Source organism: Ursus arctos, unplaced genomic scaffold (assembly GCF_023065955.2).
Source record: "Ursus arctos isolate Adak ecotype North America unplaced genomic scaffold, UrsArc2.0 scaffold_16, whole genome shotgun sequence".
Classification (NCBI taxonomy): Eukaryota; Metazoa; Chordata; class Mammalia; order Carnivora; family Ursidae; genus Ursus; species Ursus arctos.
In genome coordinates, this window is record NW_026622830.1 from 29108041 (window position 1) to 29130374 (window position 22334).

At 58.7% G+C, this 22334-nt stretch overlaps 2 protein-coding genes across 19 annotated transcripts; both read right to left on the minus strand.

Moving 5' to 3' along the window:
* Positions 1–411: 411 nt before the first annotated feature.
* Positions 412–5594, minus strand: GFRA4 (GDNF family receptor alpha 4). Of its 2 annotated transcripts, none has more exons than XM_044385615.3 (6): positions 4953–5594; positions 2769–3114; positions 2519–2628; positions 2289–2423; positions 1501–1592; positions 412–1328 (listed from the first exon to the last, which is right to left on the minus strand). In XM_044385615.3, the coding sequence occupies exons 1-6, from the start codon at positions 4999–5001 to the stop codon at positions 1248–1250; spliced, it is 813 nt and encodes a 270-aa protein (XP_044241550.1). In that variant the 5' UTR covers positions 5002–5594; the 3' UTR covers positions 412–1247. The 2 variants fall into 2 exon arrangements, with proteins under 2 accessions (XP_044241550.1, XP_044241549.1); XM_044385614.3 differs by having other exon boundaries at positions 2289–2442; positions 2515–2679; positions 2726–3114.
* A 1197-nt stretch (positions 5595–6791) lies between these two features.
* Positions 6792–22074, minus strand: ADAM33 (ADAM metallopeptidase domain 33). 17 transcript variants are annotated; one of them, XM_026503091.4, is made up of 22 exons: positions 21767–22074; positions 19588–19667; positions 17271–17347; positions 15452–15530; positions 15148–15224; positions 14874–15063; positions 14568–14633; positions 14435–14485; positions 14053–14219; positions 13883–13967; positions 13629–13771; positions 12925–13102; positions 12719–12808; positions 12298–12493; positions 12063–12171; positions 11787–11985; positions 11616–11693; positions 11425–11533; positions 11198–11345; positions 9890–9981; positions 9632–9754; positions 6792–9375 (listed from the first exon to the last, which is right to left on the minus strand). In XM_026503091.4, exons 1-21 carry the CDS (start codon positions 21867–21869, stop codon positions 9669–9671), a joined length of 2403 nt encoding a protein of 800 aa, XP_026358876.1. In that variant the 5' UTR covers positions 21870–22074; the 3' UTR covers positions 6792–9375; positions 9632–9668. The 17 variants fall into 17 exon arrangements, with proteins under 17 accessions (XP_026358876.1, XP_026358875.1, XP_026358874.1 ...); XM_026503090.4 differs by having other exon boundaries at positions 14414–14485; positions 15452–15527; positions 21767–22073; XM_026503089.4 differs by having other exon boundaries at positions 6792–9372; positions 14414–14485; positions 21767–22073.
* Positions 22075–22334: the final 260 nt, after the last annotated feature.

The window sequence follows — 22334 nt, forward strand, 5'->3', positions numbered from 1 at the left end:
GGCTACAAATGACAGATGTCTGTGGAGAAACTGGCTTAAATAAAGGCACTATTTTTTTCATATAATGAAGAATCTAAAGGGAGGCAGATGGGGGCTGGGACAGTGGCTCCACAATGTCATGTGGCTCCATTTTCCAAATGGCACCCATGTTCCCAAGGCACTGCCACCAAGTTCTAGGAAAGAAGAAGGGAGAGGAGGCTAATGGCCGAAGGGCCCAGTCAACAAGTCTGTTCCTGTTTCAAGAACTCTCCTGGAAGCCTCATCTGTGACTTCCACTTATGACCAGGACTGTGTCCCATAACCACCTCCTGGCTGCAAGGGAGGCTGGGAAGGGTAGTTTCTGAATCTGAGTACTAGCAGAGAAGACAAAGCACAGAAATCTCTGCCACTAGCATCAAACAGTTGATTCAGTTTGGCATCCGTAGGTGAGCAGATGGAGCCCATATTGGTTCCGAGACCATCTGAGGTCACACAACCCAGCAGAGACATACCCTATGGCTGACCTTAGTCTCCAGGCTCCCAGGACAGATCACATGGAAGCAAGGCCAGTCTCAGTGCATATGGGTTTATTGAGCTACGGATGCCATTCAGAGTGCTGGGTTAAACCATAGGGAAGATGGCCATGTGACCAGTGCAATACAGGGGACTAGATTCTCACTCCAGGTGGTGCCCACCAAACAGTATATCATGGATGGAAAGAACCTTACCGACATTAGTCATGGGGCATAGGTGGCTATCATGACGGGTGGTGCCTCCCTGGGAGGGTGCCATGAAAGGCTGCAGGTTAAGAGGAGTTTTGCCTGTAAGTCTGTTCAGATGTACTCCTTAGGGCATGTTCTGTTTGGGGAAGCCGGTAAAATCTCTTAAAATTCTGGGAATTTGGATGGTTTCTGACTTCTTGCTGATCTGGTGCCCCAGTGAGGCCTCACCTACACTGATGACCCCCTCCCATCCCTACCCTTTGGGAAAACCCGACTGTTCCAAGGTCAGTGGAGAGAGGGACTTACAACCAAGAAACCCATTGAAAGGAGAACACCATGGGCTTTGCATCAGGCCCTCAGCCTACATCCCTAACTCGAGGGGACAGGCATACAGGGTGTCCAGACCTAAAAAGGGCAGCAGTGCAAGAGCACTGAGGTCAGCCTGGGAGGCAAGCCAGTCCACTTTCAGTAGGGCAGCAGGGTGCAGATGGGCCCTGTACCCCACGCAGGATGGAGCAGTGACATTGCTGTCCAAGGTCGGCTGTCTTAGAGCAGGGGCTGGTGAGCCAGGACAGGGAGCATGGAGAGCAGGGAGCTCCCAACCAGGAGCCCATCTGTGGAGGACACCTTGGGGGTGGGAGCAGAATGTGGACTTGAGGCAGAAGCTGGGTTCTGCTCTCTGCCTCCACCACCTTCCTCCCAGGCCGTTCATGCCTCCATCCAGGCACACCTGGAATGGAAGTGTGTGGAAGGAGGCAGTGCAGGGGCTGCCAGCTCACCATCGCTTCCCTACACTTACTTGCACGAGGCTGTGCTCAGGGTCCTGGCGGACATGTAGCTGGTCCTGCAGGATTGGAGGCCGCCCACCGTCAAAGGCCTGTATGGCACCATCTATGGAGGAAGGGGTCCAGGGTGGGCTAGGTTGAGAAACACCAGCACAAGGCCCAGCTCCTCTGGGACAGAGACCTCTGGCATCCTGCGGTGGGATGGAAAGCTAGGACATCTACAAGGATTGGCTTCTGGAATGGAAGGTGCAAGACGAAGAATAACAGAACAGACACCTGTGCTAGTAGTGCCTTATAAATTGTCACCCTCACAGGGAAGGGTGACCATTACCAGCCCCATATTACAGATGGGCACAAAAAAAGCTTAGAGGAGTTGACTAACTCTGGGCTGGTAAGTGGCAGGATAGGACTTCATAGGCCACCCACTTTATTCAGACCCAAAAGGCAAGATCATCGATGGGGGCACTGGGAGCCCCCTGGGGGTGGGAGCGCCTCAGAAGGGATGGTAGCAGGAATTTCGCCTGGTTCCATTCCAGGAACTCAGCAACTTGTTTTGACTGCCCCCCCCCCACACCCTTCTGCAGGGTCCCCAGCCTAGACATCCCTGAGATCCTACTTTGGTCTGTGACCGGGTCTCCGGGGATACCTGGGCGCAGATTTCTGGAGGGGCAGGTCGACAGCAGAGGGGGTGTGCACCTGCATGGCTGCCGCAAACGGCCTCAGTTTCCTCACCGCTAAAATAAGGTTCCGCCAGCCGGAACCTGGGAAGGGGCGGTCAGCGCCGCCCAGCCTGGCCCCTCACCCAAGCAGCGGTTCCTGGTGAAGAGCCCCCGGAAGGCTTCACACTCCTCACGCCGGTTTCCGCTGGCTCCGCAGTCGCACCAGGGCGCCACGCGCGCGCTCGCGTTGTCCACATAGTTGGGAGTGACGTCGGTGCCTGGGAGGACCCCCGAGGGCTGAGTAGTCGGCCCACCCAGGCGGAGGCATCCCCGGGAGAGCCCCAGCCCGCGCCCGGATCCCGGCAGTGCGTACCCACGAGGCCCGCGTAGGCGCGCAGGCAGCGGGGGGCCTGATCCAGCAGGCAGCCGTCGGGGGCGCTGGGGGCCGGCGCGCAGGAGGCCTGGAAGGCCAGGAGGCGGGGCCTGCGCGGCGCGACGGGAGGCGGGTGAGCGGGAGGCCCCGCCCCGCCCAGTCTCCAACCCTCCGGCTCCCACAGCCCTTTCGCATCCGCAACCCAGCCCCGCCCCACCTCCGACCCATCCCAGGTAGCTCCGCCCCGCACCGGCAGATCCGGCTGTGCTCGCAGGCGTCTAAAGGTGCGAGGCAAGAGGGCGGCGCCGGGCCGGGCCCGGAGAAGGCGCAGGCGGGCACGAAGGTCTGGCGCCGGCGCTCGGCGCACGCGGCGTTGGCGCACGGGCAGAAGAGCAGCGCGTGGGTGAGCGCGGGCGGCCCGCGGGCGAAGAAACGGCGCAGGGCCCGGCGGCAGCGGGCGCGGGGGCAGCCTCCGGGCGCAGCCCGCCCCAGGCACTGAGCCACGTATTCGGTGCGCAGCCGCTGGCACCGTGCGTCCGCCGTGCACGCCTCGGCCGCGTCCAAGCATCGGTTCCGTCCGGCCGAGCTAGGGGACCCTGGTGGAGGGGCGGGCAGCTGCATTTCTCCGTGAGCCCTACCAGTGCGCTTCACCTGCGTCCCCCGGCCTCGCCTGATGCGGGGTGCGCGGAACCGAGGAGCGCAGAGTCTGGCTCGGAGGCGTGACCGACTGGCACTGACCCGCCCTCTGTCGCGGGGGCGGGCGGCCACCGGCTCTGGGGAGTCCTGCAACACGTCACGTGTGGATGGGGCGCACCTAGACTCGGCCTGGCCTCCCCCAGACGCTGAAGCCCATCCTCCCCAGGCACCACTCCTTGCGCAGAATGGCCACACCCATTCAAAGAGGGGTCCGCGGGGCTCCTGCACTCTCATAGGCCCCACCTGACGCGGGAAACAGAGCGAGGCTTCTGGGGTTTTGGCTAATGGATATTTATCCGAAATGCCTTTGAGGACAATCTTTGACACGCTGGGACACCTGAGCTTTCTTCCTTTCTTCTCCTCCCCTGCCCAAAGAGATCCTTTGAGTGAATCTATTGGTTTCTGGGTCTCCCTCCTTCCAGACCTTCTCATGCGCCTCCTTCTGTCCCTTACCGCTGGGTCTTGCCCTTCCACTTCCTGATGCTCCCTTCTCGCCCATCTCCCGTGTTGCCCCACCTGGACTCTGGCTTCCCCTGGCCCCTCCACTCTCCACTAGCCAGGCAAAAGAGGGATTCCCTGAAAGGGCTCTGGGCACTGGAGGGCCCATTTAAACCTGGCTGCCAGGGTGTGGATTCCAGAGAAATCCCTCTCGTCAGGCCACAGGGCTCTGTCCTGAACCACAAGGCCCACGAGGCCATGATAGGTGGTGGCACTCTGCTGGGGGCCAGGCCAGGGTCTCAGAGGAAGGGACTTGGCAGCCCCTTCCTAGGACCTGGGTCACCAAAACCAGGCTACCCCCGCCCCTCTCAGTGTTCTCAGCCCCTGGGAGCACCACAGTCTTGGGGAAGTTCTCCAGCCTGGCCCCACATCCTTCTCACTGAGTGTGTAGTGGGAGGTGGCTCCTGCCTCAGGTCTGGGAGCAGGGTCCCCGTCTGGCCCTGGCCCCCTCTTTCAGGATCCCTGGATTGGATGGCAGGAGCTACAGTGATTCTCGCTGAATAGCGAGATGAATAGATACCAAGGGCTTAGGATGAGTAAATATGTGGAGAGGGTAGACAGGAGAGAGGGGAGCCCTCCCTTCCTGTCTCCTCCCCTTCCCTCACCTCCAGGACGCCAGGAGCAGCAGACAAACTCTGCCCTTCTCTCCCAGCCAAGCCCCTCACATGCCCAGGCTTCTGCCACACAAGCAGCACTTAATGTCACCTAAGGTCTTGGTCCCTCTGCTCCTCTGCTTACAGGTTTCCCTCTGCCAGGAGTACCCTTGCCTCATCTTTACCCTCAAAACAGCACATCTCAGCTCCAATATCTCATCTGCCTTAAACCTTTGTCCGATTCCATTCTCCCCACCCTGCTCCACCCGGTAAAGTGACCCCTCCCTTCACGATGCCCCAGCTGGGGAAGGGGAAGCCAAGCAAGGAACAGCAGATGTGTGACACCAAGGAATGACTGTGAAGCTTCAAGACTGAAGATGGAGAGTAGGGGCTGGGGAAGGGTAAGAGAGGTGGGAGAGGGGACCCAATAGGAAAAAGAAAGTTTCTGGGACTGGGGTCCGAAGATGGCACTTGGGGGTGGGGAGTGGCGGGCTGCCCGGTGGGCTGCAGGGCTGTCAGGTGTCGGCACACCCCATATACAGGTCTTTTGCCAGTGCGCCTTACTGTGGTTGTGGTTTTTCCCAGATCGTCCTCTTGCCCCCTCACTGCCAGAGCTCAGGGGCCTGGGGGAGGAGGTGGCCACTCACCCAGAAGCAGCAGCAGCAGCAGCAGCGCGGGCGCCAAGCAGAGGCCCATGCTGGGCAGCGAACAGGAGAGGACGGCTAAAAGCAGAATCCCAGCAGGACAGGTGTCCCCTTCCCAGCACCGCCTGAGCCTAGCGGTGGGAACCCAGGTGTCGGTGAGGACACGACCACTCCCATGGGGAGGAGCCCTTGTAGCAGGAATGACGCCCCACCCCACTGAGTCTCCACCCCAGGCCCTGCCTTCAGGTAATGGGGGGGAGCCACTGAATCCAGCACCGGAATGTGCCTAGGTGGAATCACACACACACACACACACACACACACACACACACACACACACACACACACCAATGTAAGGAGACCTTGTCTCTCCCATGCCAAACTGTTAACTTTATGAAACATTGTTCTTTCCCTGCTTTTATACTTCTAACTTTTTGTTGTTAACCAACTTCAGACTTGAAGAAAAGTTGCTAACAAAAATGTCAGTGTTCCCCTTAATCTATCCTTCTCAGGATGGCTTTCGCTATTTGGGATCTTTTGTGGTTCCCCATGAATTTTAGGATGATCTGTTCTATTTCTGGGAAAAGTACCATTGGAATTTTGGTAGGGATTGCACTGAATCCGTAGATGGCTTTGGGTGGGATGGACACTTTAACAATGTTAATTCTTCCAGTCTGTGAGCACAGAATATCTTGCCGTTTGTGTCGTCTTCAATTTCTGTCATCAAAGTCTTGTAGTTTTCAGTGTACAGGTCTCTCACCTCCTTGGTTAAGTTTATTCGTTAGTATTGTTTGATGCTATTGCATATGAGATCGTTTTATTTCTCTTAAAGATAATTTGTCAGTGAATAGAAACACACCTGATTTTTGTATGTTGATTTTGTATGCTGTAACCACCAAATTTTTTGGTGGAGTTTTTAGGATTTCCTGTATATAAAATCATGTCATTGGAGCACCTGGCTGGCTCATCAGGACCATGTGACTCTTGATCTCACGGTTGTAAGTTCAAGCCCCACGTTGGTTGTACAGATTGCTTAAAAATAAAATCTTTTAAAAAAGTAAAATAAGAAATAAGAAATAAAATGTCATCCGCAAACAAAGATGTCAGCTGTGGGTTTATAATTATCTGGCCTTTGTTACGTTGAGGTATATTCCTCCTACATCCAGTTTTTTGGAGTTTTTATCATGAAAGGATGTGGTATTTGGTCAAATGCTTGTCCTGCATCTATTAGAATGATCGTATGATTTTTCTCTTTCTATTAATGTGGTGTGTCACATTTATAGATTTGCATATGTTAAGCCAACCTCGCATCTCAGGGATAAATCCCACTTGATCATGGTGTGTGATCCTTTTAATGTGCTATTGAATTCACTGTGCTAATATTTGCTTGAGAATTTGTGCATCTGTATTCATCAGGGATACCGGTTTGTAGTTTTCTTGTATTGTCCTTGTCTGGCTTTGGTATCAGGGCAATGCTGGTTTCCTAACATGAGTTTGGAGTGTTCCCTCCTCTTTGAATTTATTGGAAGAGTTTGAAAAGGACTGGCATTAATACTTCTTTAAATGTTTGGTAGAATTCATCAGTGAAATCATCTGGTCCTGGGCTTCTAACTTCTTAACGTGGACCTTTATCCCACTGATTTTTAGTTCTTTTTGAATAAAAAATACTGTGGCTATAAATTTTCCTCAAAGTACTGCTTTCACGACATACCCAATTTTTGATCATTCAGTTTTTATCTTGCAATGTTTTATCATGCAATTTTAAGTATTTTAAGACATGCAGTGTAAGTGGGAGTCCCATGGATCCAGACACCTACCCCCCCCCCCGAAGAGTGAGAGATGTATTAATCATGTTCTTTATTTTCTGTATTTTATGATGGTTTGATATCTTGGTTTGGCAGGGGAGGGGGGGCAGGGAGCTTGGTGGCTGGGGTAGAGACTGCCTCTAACCCTAATTCCTAGAGTTCATGAAAATCTGCCTATGAATATGTCTTTCATATGCAGACCAACCAACCCCATACCCCAGCCACCTCCTTTTTCCTAACCCTTACCAAGCCTATATTTGCCCTGCCTGGAATCACCACAGCGCCAGGTACCAGACCATTAGAGACCACCCCTATACCCCACAGCTGGTCAGTCCTGAGCCCTTTATCTTGCCCTGCCTTGCCTTGCCTGCAGAAACCTTAGTACAGGCTCTCCCCTCACTCCTGCTTCTGCCTCCTGATGAACCTCGTGCTTCCCCATGTGGGCCTGCATGGCATGACATGACCCCTTCTCTTGGGAACTGTAAGTAATAAAAACTTTCAGTGGCATTCATCTCTCCATGGCAGTACTCAGGTCATCGTTATAAATCAAAATCTCATGGGTACAATTAAGACAGAAGGCAGCTTGGGGCGCCGGGGTGGCTCATTTGGTTGAATGTCCTACTCTTGTTTTCAGCTCAGGTCATGATCTCTGGGTCCTGAGATAGAGCCCCATATCTGGCTCTAAGCTCAGCGGGGAGTCTGCTTGAGATTCTCCCTCTCCCCCTGCTTGCTCTCTCTCTCTCTCTCTCTCAAATAAATAAATCATATAGAGAGAGAGAGAGACAGAAGGCAGCTTTAGAAAACTGTCTCATTCAACCTCTGGGGTTGATGGAGTGGACGCCAGTCCCAGCCTGGGGCTGCCTCTTCTCTGCTGCCCATGGCAGGAACGGTTGGTTGTCAAAACTCCCCCAAGTTTTGCCCTCTGAAACATGCCCTCTGAAACATGATTCTGCTGCTCTTCCCATCGAGAGGTAGAGTTTGTCTCCCAATCCCTGGAACCTGGGCTAGTCCTGTGACTTGCTTGTGCCAACAGAGCATTATGGAAGTAAAATGTGCTGGTTGTAGAATCTTCCAGAGGCCTTACAAGCTTCCCCTTGCTTTCTGGCAGGGCTGGGACGGGTGAGACAGAATCACTATTATGAATTCTTCCTTCTGCCTCCGGCTCCAGTGTGGCTTGGCATGACACTGTCACTGATCTGGTCTTCAGTTAAAATTCCGATATCTTGTTCATCATTGGGTCTTTTGGCATTGATTTTGGTCTTTTAAAATACTGCATTAAACTATCACTTATCTTGATTGCTCTTTTTTTGCACTTAAGATAAGTGCATCACTCGCCTTGCCCTAATCCTGGTCCTGCTCTCTCAGACCCTCCCCAGCTGTCATGTGAGCCAGCCTGAGCTAGTCTGTTGGAAAATGGGTGCATAGCCCATTTGTCCTCATCACTCTGGCCAACAGCCAGCCAAACCCAGAAGCAGAACTGCCCACCTGACCAGCAGCTGATTGCCAACCCAGGAGCCCAGCTGAACCACCCGCTGAGTTAAACCTCATTTGCCCATTCACAGAATTAGCTGTTTTAAGCGACTGTGTTTTGGGGATGGTTTTGTTACATAGCAACAGCTGACTGGTAGAGAATTCTTTCACGAAGCACAGGGAGAGCATAAGTGGCTTCCCAGAATCTCCGAGGGAGGCAAAAGCGATGGGGCAAAGGTGTCATGCAAGCTAGGTAACACCATCCCCAGGTACATTGGGGCCCTGGCTGCCATCTGAGGCTCCACCCACCAGCTAGCACCCCTTGAGACCTTCAGGGAGACTCACAGAGGCTCAAAGGCAGCGTGTCTTTCTTCTGACTTCTACTTTGGTGTCCTTTTTAAAACAGCTCCCACTGTCCCCTCCCATGGGATGGAGGAGAGGCTGAGTAGTGACCAAAGAGAGGGGGCTACAGCAGACCCCACACTCCTCCAAAACCTCAAGTGGAGGACCAAAAACAGGGGTGAGGCTGAGGAAGCGTCTGAGGGACAAGGCAGGAAAAGGGAGGGAAGGGGGTCCCAGGATTTTGTCTGTTTTTTGTTGTTGTTGTTGTTTGTTTGTTTGTTTTTGTTTTTTTTTTTGCTGGGGCCAGGCTCCAGGGAAGTGGACTCCACCTGAAACGTAGGGCCCCTAGAGCTGGCTTCTGGCCCGGCAGTCACTGGTCTCTACAGAGCTGGGTCTGGGTAGACTACATGTAGCAGACACACCCAGGCTCCCCGGACAGACGCCTCTCCTGATGCCCATCATGACCCAGCCTCCCCTGGTGACAGGAGGTCAGTGACTACGGAAACTTTGCTCCTTGAACTGATAGATTCTTGGGCTGGAGTATGTACCCTAACAGGATCCCCTAGTCCTAAGGAATGGGGACAGCATTGGGCACCTTCTGATAAGGCTCTGGGGTCCTGGAGTGGATGGGGCAAGCTCAACTCAGGGAAGAAACTTGCAGGCTGCCAAAGTGCAGGCGATCTGACTCTGGCTTTGCCCCTGGGAGACCAAGTCCCTGGAGTGGCTGTCAGCAGTCGACGGTCTGTAAGTATCCTCTTGGGAGCTCCCTCTCACCAGAGACAGGATCTTTGGCTTTTGGACTTGACCTGCTGAAAATGAGAGGAGGGGTCACCCCTGAGGGCTGGGATCCTCTTTCCTCCCTCAGTGAGGAACAGTGACCCAGGAAGAGATACAACTTCTCTCTCTCCCACCCTTGGGGCTTCCAGCATCTGGTCTCTGTGACAACAGCTTTTCCACAAGGTCATATCTCATGGGCATAATAACCCAAGCTCAGAAACCTCAGAGTAGGGGGCGGCATATGAGGGGCAGCAGAGGTGGGTGGATGAGGTGGGGAGGCCCCCCTACCTTGGGGTTGCAGGCAGCGCCACAGGGAAGAGGCTTCTCAAGGTGGCTCCTGGGCTCTGGCAGAGCTCTCCAGGTCTGCAGCAATGGGTGGAGGACACATATTGTGACCACAGTCAGGATCCTCTGAGGCGGGGTGGGGACAGGGGCCTCGAGGTGACTGGGTGCTCCATGGAAAGGAGGCGGGCCCATCTGGAAGGAGGCAGATGGCAAGAGCCCATCCTTTGCTTCCCTCCCCTTCTCCTCCTATGCCTCACTCACCCAGGGGCCGAGGCTCTCCAGTGGCTGCTGGGCCCAATTCCAGGGGGTGAACACTGCTGGGGGGGCAGTCCCTGTTTGGGCCGTCTTTGGGCCTGAGCAGTGCGATAAGACAGCAGGAGGTTGGCGCAGTGGTCCCGAGAAGGCATGCCCGACCTGAGTTCTGCCTTGAATGAGTCTCTACCCTTCTGGTCCATGTCACTGCCTCCAGTTCCCTTCCTGCTCCCTCCTGGGAGAAGTCCCTGCGTTCCAGGCTCCAGGTCCAACTCCTGCCCTCCCAGGGCCACAGGCACTTCTCTCTAGCCCTGACATTTCTCTCAAGCTCTGCCATCACCCCAGCATCCAGGCACCCTCCAGATATTGGCATCTCTCAGGTTCCAAAGATGGGTGGACTTCCTCCCCAGTAGCAGCTATAACTGTGTGCCTTGCCATTGGGTGGCCCTGCTGCCCTCGATGACTCCCAGCCACGCCTGGCGGCCCACGTCCCATCTCCCAGAGCCTTGCCACGTCCTTTGCTATCTCTGTGAAACAGTCTCCACTGCCCTCAAGATTCTGCCTTAGTGGTGATATGCGGTTGCCCCCCACCCCGCCCGGCCTCCTTAGACACACCAAACTCTGGGCACCTTGCTCCTCCCCCATAGACCTGCAATCACTGCTCATCCTGTCAAAGTCCTCTCGGAACCTGGGACCTAGCTGGTGCCCTGCCCCTGTCCAGGCTGCCTTCTGCCCCAATCTCTAGCCCAAACCCTGCCCATTCCCGCAGCTTGTCTGGAGCACCCCCAAGGCCAGGCTGTGTCAGATGTGCCACAGGGGGCCTCCCTTGCCCAGCACCCGAGTGATCAACTGGGTGAGGGGCAGGCCCTTGGCACAAGGGCAGCCAGCCCCATAGCTAAGCAGCGGTGTGGAGTGAAAGGATGTGCTGGGCCCAGCACTTGAGGACTTGAAAGGTGTACAGAAGAGGTTTAGGCAGAGGAAGTGGGAAAAGGCTGACAAGTCATGAGAGGCGAGGAAAGTCTTGCAGGGCACAGTGGAGCAAGAACCGCAGGATGAGCGGGAAGAGCAAAGGCAGTCTAGGGTGAGGCAGCCCCTGGTGGGAGACACAGAAGAGGAGGTCAGGAGGGGCTGAACCACCGCAACCAGGAGGGGTTGAGGGCCCCATGGAAATCCACACGCACCCATTGTGGCCTCCAGCTCAAGGCTCCTTTCCACCGCCTCTGCCCACCTGTGTGTAGCCAGGGACCCCACCCCAGCTCCCCCAGGCCCAGCCGAGTTCTGCAGAGCAGGAACCACAGGAGTGAGCTCAGAGCCTACCGACTGCATGTGGCATCCCTCCTCGAGCCCCAGAGCCATTGCTGGAGACGGGATCCCGGCTGCCCGCAGCAGCACCAGGCCAGGCCAGCCCCCGGGAGCAGAGGCAGCAGAAAGCTAAGGATCACTGCCAGCAGGAAGGCCTTGTGGTCTGTGGACAACAGGGTAAGGCTGAGTCCTTAGCAGGTGCACCACCCCAGCCCCTCCCCACTTGTCCCCCATGGACACACTTTCAGGCTGCGTAGGGCCACTGTCCACACTGCCACCAAACCCTGGCTTGTCGCAGGAGGGCGGAGCCCAGCCTGGAGCGCAGTGGCAGTTTTGGTTACTGTTGCAAACCTACAGAGGAGAAGAGAAAAGGAGGATCCCATGGGATCAGGAACCCCAAGGCCACCCCCCCATCACCTTTCTGGCCACTCACCCCATGGCCATGGCAGGCTGCCAGGCATTGCTCCAGCTCCCAGAAGGTAGTGTTTCGGCAGCGCCTGTCCTGGCACACCTATGGGCAGTGTGTGCACTGGGCAGTGAGGGGGAGGGACGCTCCCACCGGCTGGACTCAAGCATTAGGGAGGGGCCGGGGTGCAGGGCTCACCATGCTAGGTCCACACTGGGTGCCTGGCTCTACCAGGCCCAAGTTGAGCACGTCCAGCTGGACCCCGGGCAGCAGGAAGACTCCCCTGCAGGTCACCTCCTGGCCTCCTAGTCCAACCGTGGAGTCCACGGGCACCGTGTGCGGTGGGCGTGGGCGCGGCTCCCCGCCCAGACACTGCAGCTTCCCGCACTGCGCATCCCTGGGGAAGAAGGTGTAGGGTGCTCAAACAGCGAGAAGTGTCCTAGCCCCAACGCACTATCCAGCTTCCTCGCCCACCTTTGCGCACAAGGCACGAAGCCACCCTTGCCGTCCTCGCCGCAGTTCCCGTGGGCGTCTCCCGCGGAGTTCACGGTCTGGAAACAGGCCTCTGGGGCTGGGCTGGAGCCTGAGGAAGCATGGGTGAGACCGCGCTGGCTTCAGTACCCACCCCCCAGGACTCCCCCGCCCATCTTCCCTGGAGTAGAAAACAGCGCAGACCCGAGGATGGGCCGGGGTGTTCGGGTAGTCTCACCAGGCCCCCAGAGCTGCTGGCACTGCTGCTCAAGTGTAGGACACGCGCCATCCCAGCAGTAGCCCCGGCCGCTGGCACACGGCGAACCGTCCAGTAGGTAAATGTCCGGGGGGCAGTAAGGGGAGGCGCCCGTGCAGAACTCCGGGAGGTCACAGTCGCCCACGGCTCGGCGGCACGGCACGCCAGCTGGCTTCAGCTACGCAGGTGACCAGGTGGAGGGAGGGTGGCCGAGGCACAGAGGGACAATAGACAGCGCGAGACCCACGCCAATAGCGCGGCTCAGAGGCTGGAGGGCCAGGCGGGCCCCGCGGAGAGCACAGCCAGCACCCGCAGGGGGACCCGAGCGCTCCAGTCAGCCAAGACCCCCAGGCCGGCTCGCAAGCGCCCCCTAACCCTCACCCCGAGCCTCCCACGCCCTCACCAGGCAGCGCGCGCAGCAGTCCCCGTGGGTGCACTGGGCCCCCGCACGCAGCGAGCAGTTGTGGGCGAGGCAGCAGGCGTCCGGGCACTCCTGGAGCCGAAAAGGGGACGTGGGACCCGGTGAGGACGCCGCGCCCCAGACCTCGGGGGAGGGGGCGGGCGGGCCGCCGGCCTCGGGTCCCGGGGAGGCGGGAGCGCGGACCTGACCTGGCTGGCGCCGCAGTCACAGTCCTCGCCGTCCTCCACGAGGCCGTTGCCGCAGCGCGCCCGGGGCACGAGGAGCCTGGAGTCGGGCGCGTTGGAAAGGCACGCCCCGCCCCCTTTGCGGAAGAAGGCGCGCAGCTGGCGGCGGCTGCAGGCGCTGAACACCCGCGGGAACGGGCGCCTAAGGGCGGGGAAGGGCGTCGGGCGCGCGGGGACCGCCACCCTCGGCCCCCCGCTCCTCTCCGATCCCCTCCCACCACTACCGCCTGTACTTGGCCACAGCCCCTGGGTGCGCGCACACCGCCTAAGCGACCGACGGCCCGGATCCTCTAGAGGTAGCGCCCAAAGAGGGCAAGTAACCTGCACAAAGTCACACTGCGAGCCCGAGGCGGGAGCGCGTCACGCCAGGACCAGGCAGCCCAGGACTCGAGGCCGAATCGCGACCTAGCGCTGTTACTCCCGGGGTTAGAGAATCCTTGCTAGAATGTTCTAAAAATAATCTTCATTCTTTTGAGAATCCTCTTTTTCTGCGTTTCCTCTTTTTAAGCGTCATAAAGAACTCTCGGGGCTGGTGCTTTGATCATATCCCCATTTTACCGAAGAGGAAGTCGAGGGATAACCTTTTCTCCCAAAGAAAGGGCCGCCGAGGAAGGCCCCCGGGTCCAGCGGAGCCTCCCCCGCGGCCCCTACGCGAGCAGGGTCCGTACCCAGTGGCCGCGGCCATGACGCAGCCGCCGGGCTCGGCCGCCGCCTCCACGCAGCAGCCGTCAGGGTCGTGGCTGAGGCCAAGGCTATGACCTATCTCGTGGGCCATGGTGGCCGCTGCGCCAATGGGGAGCTCTGAGTGGTCCTGAGAGGGAGTGGGGACGGTCACGGCAGGCTGCGGGGACGCCTCCTCCCCGCACCCCTGCCCTGCCTCCTGCTCCCGTCCCGAGTGTGTGTGTGGGGGGGTGAAGCTCACCGTGCTCACGCCTCCCGAGCTCTCGGCACGACACATGCCCTCGATGGGCGCCAGGCCCACGGTGGCGCCCTGGAAGGCGCGGCCCCTGAAGGCAGAACGCAGTGTGACCCGGCGGGGCCAGGATTCTAGGCGATCGGCAGGGGCCCCGCGGGGGTGGCGGAGGCACCCACGTGAGCAGCTGCGCCGAGTCGTGGGGCCGCCGTGCCCACAGCCCCCGGCGCCAGTGCAGGAAGGCCCAGAGCGTGGCGTTCGCGTCCGGCGTGACGCGGCTCTGGTCCTGCTCCGTCCACACTTCCAGGCCGGTCAGGGCCACCTGAATGTCCAGAGTCCTGAGAATCTGCGGACGGGACGGGGGTGAGGACAAGAGGTGCCACAGCACCGGTGCTCCTTCGTGGGGGCGCCCTCTCTTCTCGTTCCCTGGCCTCATCTCCAAGCCTGCCACACTCCCCTAGGACTTGCCAGCCCATATGGCAGTCACGCCCCGCCTCCCCCCCCCCCCCCAATTAGGGCTCTCTTTCCACCAACCCCAACCTGGTCCACATAGTTGGCCACCTCCAGGAGGCGCTGTTTGGTGTGGTTCAAGTTCCGGTGCTGGGTCAAGAACTGGAAAGGCAGACATAAGGGGGTGTGACAGGCTGAACTGGCCCCATCCCACCCCGCCAGCCCCCTGGGGCCTCTGGCTCACCAGCGTGTGGTCAGCCACTATGTACAACTCCAGGAACTTCGGGCTCCTGCGGACCTCCCGCCTCTCCTGGGGAGAAGCAATGGTGACCCTCAGTGGCAGGCTGCTGGGCTTGAGTCCTGACCGCTAACCCCAATTCCCAGGAAGCACAAAGTTAACTTTAAAAATTGCTAGAACTTGTTTCTTCAGCCTCCAAATAAAAATCTCAGGATTGGAGGCCCTGAACTGCGGCTGTGTATTCCTATTCCTTGTGATTTGGAGGACTATGGATACCGCATTCCCAGTCCCACTCCTATCTGTGCCCCTGACCTTGATCTGAGTGGCACGAGAAAGGCTGGCCATGTCCCCTTTGTTCCTGGCATCCCTGTGGCCACAGGCCCTTTTCCAGCTGAGCAGCTGCCCAATCCAGAACATTCTGTGAGTGATGAAGTCCTCAGAGTCCCCAGCTGACCGAGGATGCACGTAATAACTGGCATTCCTGCCCAGTGTGATCAGGCCCCTGGGGTGCAGAGGAGTGCAGGGAGGGTGTGAGGGGACTCTTGGCCCAGCCCCAGCCCCAGCCCCCTCCCCCAGAACTCCTCACCTCATCCCAGAGCAGGTGCTGAAGACCACCCAGGAGTCAGGGAAGCCCCTCACGCGCCCGTGGTAGTGGCAGTGGTCCTGGAGAGCAAGGGACCCAGCCCCAAAGCTCAGCCAGGGCTGAACTGGGAGGGAGAGAGAGAGAGAGAGAGAGAGAGAGAGAGAGAGAGAGAGGGCACGGTGGGAGGCTGCCTCCAGCCTCTCCTTAAGAACAGGAGGAGAATGGGGAAGGAATGGTGGAGAGGTCTTCAGGGAGTGCACCCCCCAGCACCCTTACCCTGTCCTCAGAGCCCATGGAAGTATCTCACCGTGCGGTTGGGGACCAGCACCACGGGCTGCCCATCTGGGCTATAGTGAGTTTCTGTGTATCCTGGGGCCAGCAGCCTGCTAGGAGGGGGTGTTGTAGAAGTCACCTAATTCAGCACGGCCTCTTCCAGGATGCCCTCCAGCCTTCCTCCCTGAATGCTAATGGAGCAGCTCTGTGAGTGAGACACAGGGCTAGCACTGAAGAAGCACCCACATGTATCTTAGGGAAGGGACAGGAGCCATGGTGTGTTGCTCAGATCAGAAAAACCCTGGGCTAGAGGAAGGAAGGTGGAGGGGAGGAAGGAGACTTGGTGATGGCTGAGGTGTGGGAAGTGGGAGTGTGGGAAGCACCAGGGAGGAGCAGGAATGGGGAAAGAGTTTGTGGTCCCTGTGGGACCTGTGGCTGGCAGCTGGGTCCACAGGTCTGGGGAGGGGCGGGAGGGAGGGTTCAGGAGACACTGGTGAGGAGGTGGGACCTGGAGTTAAAGAAGTGCAGTGACCTCCCTAGGTGGCCCTCCCTGCTGCTCAGCCTAGTTGGGCATCTGGTCAACCCTCTGTCATCCTCTTTCCCACCCCCAAGATCCTTCAGACCTTCTCGGGCCCCTAACTCCTCATATCTCCCCACCTGTCCGATGGTGATGCTCACCCCATGCTTCTAGAGAAAAGAGAATCCCCACCTGCTCACAGCTGCTCCCGCCTGCTCACCTGAGCAGGAATCCCCATCCCCACCTTCTTCAGACCCCACTCCAGTAATGATCCCACCTTCCTTCTCCATCTCTCCAGGCTCCTTCCCACCAAAGCAAATCAACCATGAGTCAATTTCTCTTCTGTCAAGAAAATCCTCGACCCCCATCTTGCCTTGACCTCTTTACTGCCAGACCAACCCAAAGACCTGTGATGCCTGCTTCTCCACCTCCTGGTCTTTCCTCCACCTTCTCTAGATTGGCTCCCCCAATACACACAACACACTCAACTGGAAAAGTAGGCAATGCAGTCACCCCCTTTCATCTGCGGGGATGTTGAACCCCAGAGGAACTGTGGTTAGATGTGGTGGAACTAGAATGTGTTCCTGGTCCATCTGGCTCCATGGGGAAGAAGTCAACATGTGTAGAGTGCTTGGAACAGTGCCTCCAATGAAGCGAGCAATCCATGAATTATAGCTGTTGGTAATTCCATCTGGATAGTTTCCAGACCCCAAGCTCCATCTTGGATACCCACCCCACCCAGCCCAGTTCTGCCTGCTCATTCACCAGCTCAGAATCTTTGGCTTTGCACCATCCTGGACACTCAGCCTTAAAATGGCCTCTGTGATCTGGCCCTACTGGGACTCCCCAATTTCATTTCCCGCTGCTCCCTTCCCGCAGATGGAGACCCTCCAGGCAAGCCAGGCAGACCGCCGCCCCCTGAATGTGTCTTGACTTGGTAGCCACTGCACCTTTGTCCCTGCTGTCCCTCAGCCCAGAGTTCCTACTCAATTTTGGAATCCATCTTGGATTCTTTTTTGACTCAGCACACCCTTTAAGCGCCCACAGGGTGATGCTCCCTCATTTCTGGCAGGAAGCTAACAAGGTGCTGCTGGGGCTGGAGTGAGAGGTGTGCCCCACAGCAGGGCTGACCCAGCCTCAGCAGCCTGCTTCAGCCTTGAGGGAGCCAGTCATGGGCTCGCATGACTCTTCCTGTCGCCTGTACCAACTGCCTCTGGGGCCCTCGCCCCATCCAGCCTCCCTCATGTGTTGCCCTCAGTGCCCCCCACACCGATTCCCCCCCTGGAGAGGGGGGGCTATTCTTGGCTGCCAGCCTCCTCCCCGGCCTGGTACTCACTGGTTCTTCTCCAGCTCCAGCAGGAGCTCCTGCCCTGCAGCCTTCAAGGCCACCAGCGCCGTGTCTAGCTTCAAGACCTGGGCAAGAAGGAGCAGGTGGGATGGGGAGCTGGCTGCTGAGGGGGAGCACCGGCAGCAGGGGGCAGCAGGCTCCCCACTTGCCATGGGAGGTGTGGATGGGTCTGGGGGTGAGAACATGCAGGCATGTATGTTCCCAAACTCGGGATGCTTTTCGTTCTGACAACAGGCATCTGACACAGCCTGCGAGGTAAACACCACATCCTCCGGAGAGATGAGGCAGGGGGTTCCAGGAAGGAATCCTGCCTTACACAAGGTTACTGGGCCCCTCCTCTGGCCCTCCCTCCTGTTTCACAGCCAGAAGCCTTCCTCTAGACGGGGAGGACAGTGGGGTGCTGAAGACGCTGGTAAAGGAGCGTTGGGTCGGCAGTCTCAGGCGTCCTTACAACCACTTGTTTCTGTATCTTGCTGCCCCCCCACTCCCTATAGAATTCAGACTTTACTCCCTCCTCCTCCAATTCTGACAAACCGAAAACTTCCCTGGCCTCCCGAAGGCCTGCCCCACACCTGCTTCACTAGTCCATGAAGTAAACATTAACACCCCCCCCCCCATTCCAGGCCAAGAGGGAAACAGCTCGGCTAGATGTCGGGAGGGCGGCCCGGGCCAGCCTCTCCTTCCCCATAGCCTCTTTGCCTCTCCCACCCTGTGGGAATACCCCAACTGCCCCGCCTTGTCCACTCGGCCTGGCTGGGGGCCCGGCGTTGGAGCCGGCCCAGGAGCATCGTGGAGAGCTGCTGGCCCCCACCCTTGCTGGCCCTTCCCTTTTATCGCACCATGCATTGGGCTGGGCCCCAGGCCAAGGGGCTCAGATTCTTTTGGGGGCCTTTTCTCTGCAGGTGGGGAGCAGACAACTCCCCCACCCCAGCCAAGAGACCTCCCCAAGGCCCCAAGCATGAGCTCACGTGGCTGGAATGCCATTTACTTTATTGGAGAAAGGTTTGTACCAAGGACAGACAGCTGCCCCAGATGGAAAGCTTCCTCCTACCTCAAACCCAGCCCTCAATCTTCACCCCTGCTGTCCTTGCTTCCTGCCCTCTTGGTAACCCTGCTATTCACTCTGCACCCCATCCCTAACCTGAAATATGGGTATTTAATGCCTATTGGACAGGACTCCCTGCCTCAACTCTGTCTGCTGTCCTCATCTTGGCAGGCTTCCTGGAGGCAGAGGAAAACAGTGCCCTCTGGGATGCCCTTCCACGTCACAGCCCAAGCCAGGACTGGGAGGGAGGACCACAGTCAGTGTGACTCCAGCATGTGCCTAGCCTTCCCCTCTGCCAGTGATGTCCAGGACAACCAACTCAAAGCTTGGGACAGCTTGAATGGGGGCCCCTGAGGGTCTGGGGGACCCAGTGAAGGTCCGAGGTTAAAAGCTGCTGGGCCTGTGGGGGCCTCCTAGCCTTCATGACAGTGTCCTCCTGTTTTTCTCCTTGCTGGCTTAGATAGTGGGTTGTTCTCTCTTGCCTGAAAATTCAGGATGAAGAGGGCTCTCTAGACCTAGGGGGACACTGGTCAACAGTTACAAGTCTTTCAGACTTAGTGGGCGTCAGGCTTCTGGGCTTCTGGGCTTCTGGTCTCAGGCTGTGTGACCTTGGGCACTTTCTCCAACCCCTCTGTGCTTCAGTTTGCCCCTCTGTGAAATGGGGATACCAAGGGCACTGGCCGCCTGGTTTGCAGCACAGCTGTGTGACACATACAGATGGGGACACGGTCATTCTGGAAGCGTGAGGGGTGGGTGTTGGCAGGAAGCTGGGGCAGAGCATCCTGGAGAAGCAAAATCACGTGCATTTGGGGGACACTAGGAGAGTGACCAGTGCCCTCTGGCCAGAGGTGGATGCTGCATGAGCCAGGGAGGCTGACATTTTCCTGGAGGGAACAGCCATGTGTCCACAGGGTAACATGTTCTGGTAAATTTTGCAAAAGGAAGGCATTTTGGTATTTTCTTCAAGAGGCCCCTGAAAAGTTTCAGGCCGCACAAATTCTGGCCCCACCTCTGCTTGGTGGGGTGGGGGTGGCCTGGATAAGTCTGGAAGGGAAGGAGCAGGGGGAGGTGGGGGGAGGGAGCCTGAAAATGACTTCCATGTGTGAAGGCTCATGTGAGCCAGATCTCCCCACCCCCACCTGCCAACCCTCCGGGAAGGGGCCGAAAGGACCCCAGCCCAACTGCCACGCTGAATGAAGAGGGCTGAAGGGGCTGGGAGACCCTGGGCCCCTGCGGAGGGAAGCATGTGCTGGCACTGACCGGCTCCTCCAGGGTGACCGCGCGCCGGGCTCTTCCATCCAGGACCCAGTGCAGGGTGACTGGCTCTCCGGAGTGTTTTCCTGGGGGGAAGACAGAGCAAAAGATGAGGGGGAGCATAGAGGGCAGGGACGACTGAGGGATGAGGTTACAGGACATCAGCTGGGTGGAATAGGAGACTCCGTCTTCAACACTCAAAGGTGGAGCCTGGAGAAGGGTGGCCGCCCGTGGGGCATCCTTGGAACCGAGAAGCCACCACGGAGCTGGCAGAAGAGAGACAGAGGAGCCTGGGAAGGATAGCTCAGCTGGGGAAGTGGGAGCCCCACTGACCTGGGGGAGGCCTGGGGGTCAGAGGTCACAAGGAAGAGACCAAGGCCCCCAGTGCAGAAGGGAAAGGAAAGGGGAGGCAGCCTTGGGTATTTTTAGACTGGGCAACAGATGCTTTTGGGATGAGAGATCTGTGAAGAGAGATGTCTCCGCCATCCGAGAAAAACAACAGCTAGATGTCTGGGGAGGCCCACCTTGCCCAGACCTCCCCTTGGCGGCTTTACGCTGGAAGCAGGATTTCCAGGGACCCCAGCTCAGAGGCCCCTTCCCGGGATCTTTCAAGGTAGGGAGGCCTGGGGGACAGAGCCTGAGTGCTCCCAGGGCGGGCCTGCTTAAGGGGGCTCTGGAGGAATACCAGAGCCAAGCATTACTCAGAAGGCTCTGGAATGCTCCCCTGGAATGCTCCCAGCCCCCCACCCCACAGTGGGTCCCAGCAGCTCTTGCCACACCCGCCCTGCAGTAGCCAGGCCCCAGGCAGCCCAGAGCCTGAAGGCAGCCCTCCCTGTCTGACACAATCCCTGGGGAAGCCAGCCCAGCTCCCAGAACTGACAGCTACCCAGCACCCACCCAGCCCTGACCCCACCCTGAGATGGCTGACTGCAAAGTGTTCCAGCTCTTGCCAGGCTACCCCAAGTACTTTCTCTTCCTCCATCTTCCCCCCCAGACACCATCAACAAAGACCCAGAATAGCAGCAGCTCTAGGAGTCCCCTTCCCCCAGGAAGCCCTCCTGGTTTGGATGAGCGAGTTGCCATGGTGGGGGAGGGATCGGAGTGAATCTGGGAGGAGGAGGACATGGGGGGCAACCAGAGAGGACTTAAACTGGGTTTGGAGAACTACCTCTTGCTGGCCCTAGGCCTCCCAGGTAGAGAGGGGAGGGTGTGCCCGCATGCACGTGCACGTGTGCTTGCGGGTCGGGGGTTCTCTTCATGGCACCCCTGGGGGGGGGGCAGAGATGGAGCTGTGATGATGAGGGTTAGGGAGCCAATGTGGTGTTGGGAAGCACAAAGCCTCTGTCCACTCTTCCCAGGGGTCAGATCCCCCTCTCCTGACCCCAGGTTGAGGAGGAGGGAGCAGCCATCCCCCAAGGCATGAGGGCTGTCATTCCACCCCCAGAGGGCCCAGAACAGAACAGGACCCTATCCCTGTTGGGAACTCCCAGACAGTGCTCTGGAACCCCGAGTCCCCAAGCTGCTCAGTCCAGCTGGCCATTCCTGCCTCCTTCCCAGGGTCCAGCGTCCTCAGTTCCCCCACAGGACACTTCCCATACAGGGTACAGGACTCGGCCAGTACTCCTACGCACCGCACCGGGTTGTGGAGGTTACCTTCCAGGGCCCCTTCTGTCTGAAGCAGCCTTCTCTACCTCACCAAACAAGGCAACAATATCAACAACACACAGGCACCGCCCCAAGGCCCTGGGATAGGGGATGAGCCCGCGGGCTGCATGAGGCTGCAGCTGGTCCCCTAGTCTGAGGGCACAGCAGGGACTCCCGGAAACCAGCGGGCTCCGCCTCAGGGCTGGAGGTGCAGGAAAGTCCACACTGGCGGATGGGGTCTGGGGGTGGCCAAGGCAGAGAATCCTGGCAGAGGGGTTTGGGAACCTGGGCAGCTGGTCAAAGGGGACCACCCCCCACCCCCACTGCTTTGCCACTGCCACTGTGGCAGCTCGGCAGAGTGTGTCAGTCTGGGCCGCAAGGCCAGCCCAAGTACAGCTGAGCGTCCCGGGGCAGGTCCTGCGGAGACCCTGCCTGTCCTCCCCGCAACCGTGGTGGGGGTTGCGGGGAGGGAGTGGGGGCGGTTCAGGCCCTCCATCCCAGACAGCGACCTCGCCTGCCCCGCGGGGCACGTCCCACTCACCTTGAAACGCCTCAGCCCCCCGCACCGGCAAAGGTAGCCTCAGGAGCAGCAGCACCAGCAGCCACGCCCGCGACCCTCGAGCTCTCGGAGACCCCCGGCCCATCGCTGCGAGCGCCTCGGCCTCCACGCCGCGGCTCCCGGCTCCCGGCTCCCGGCTCCGCCCGGGCTGGATCCACCAGGCCGACCCACGCCCAGAGCAGCCGGCCCGCCGCCTCCCGACCCTCCCGCGCCAGGGGAGCCGGAGCGGCCGTCTAAGGGTAGGAGCGGGGCGGGCGGAATCCGCGCGGCCCCTCGGGGAGCGGCCCGCGCAGAGCCTCCCGGCAGGTCTCGGCGCCCTGTCCCCGCGGGGGCGGAGCGGGGGCGGAGTGGGGATGGGGCGGGGCCCCTCGCAAGGGCCGGTGAGGGCCACTGGGGGTGGGTGGGGGAGAGACCAGGGCTGGGGGCCACCTGTTGCTGCTCGGGTCTGCGCAGGGAGCGCCCCCCGTCCGCGGCCCCCTCGGCGGACCTCTTTCCCCGCCTGCTCACCAGTCCTGCCCGGAGGGGCCCTGGCCGGAACCCGGCGGAAGTG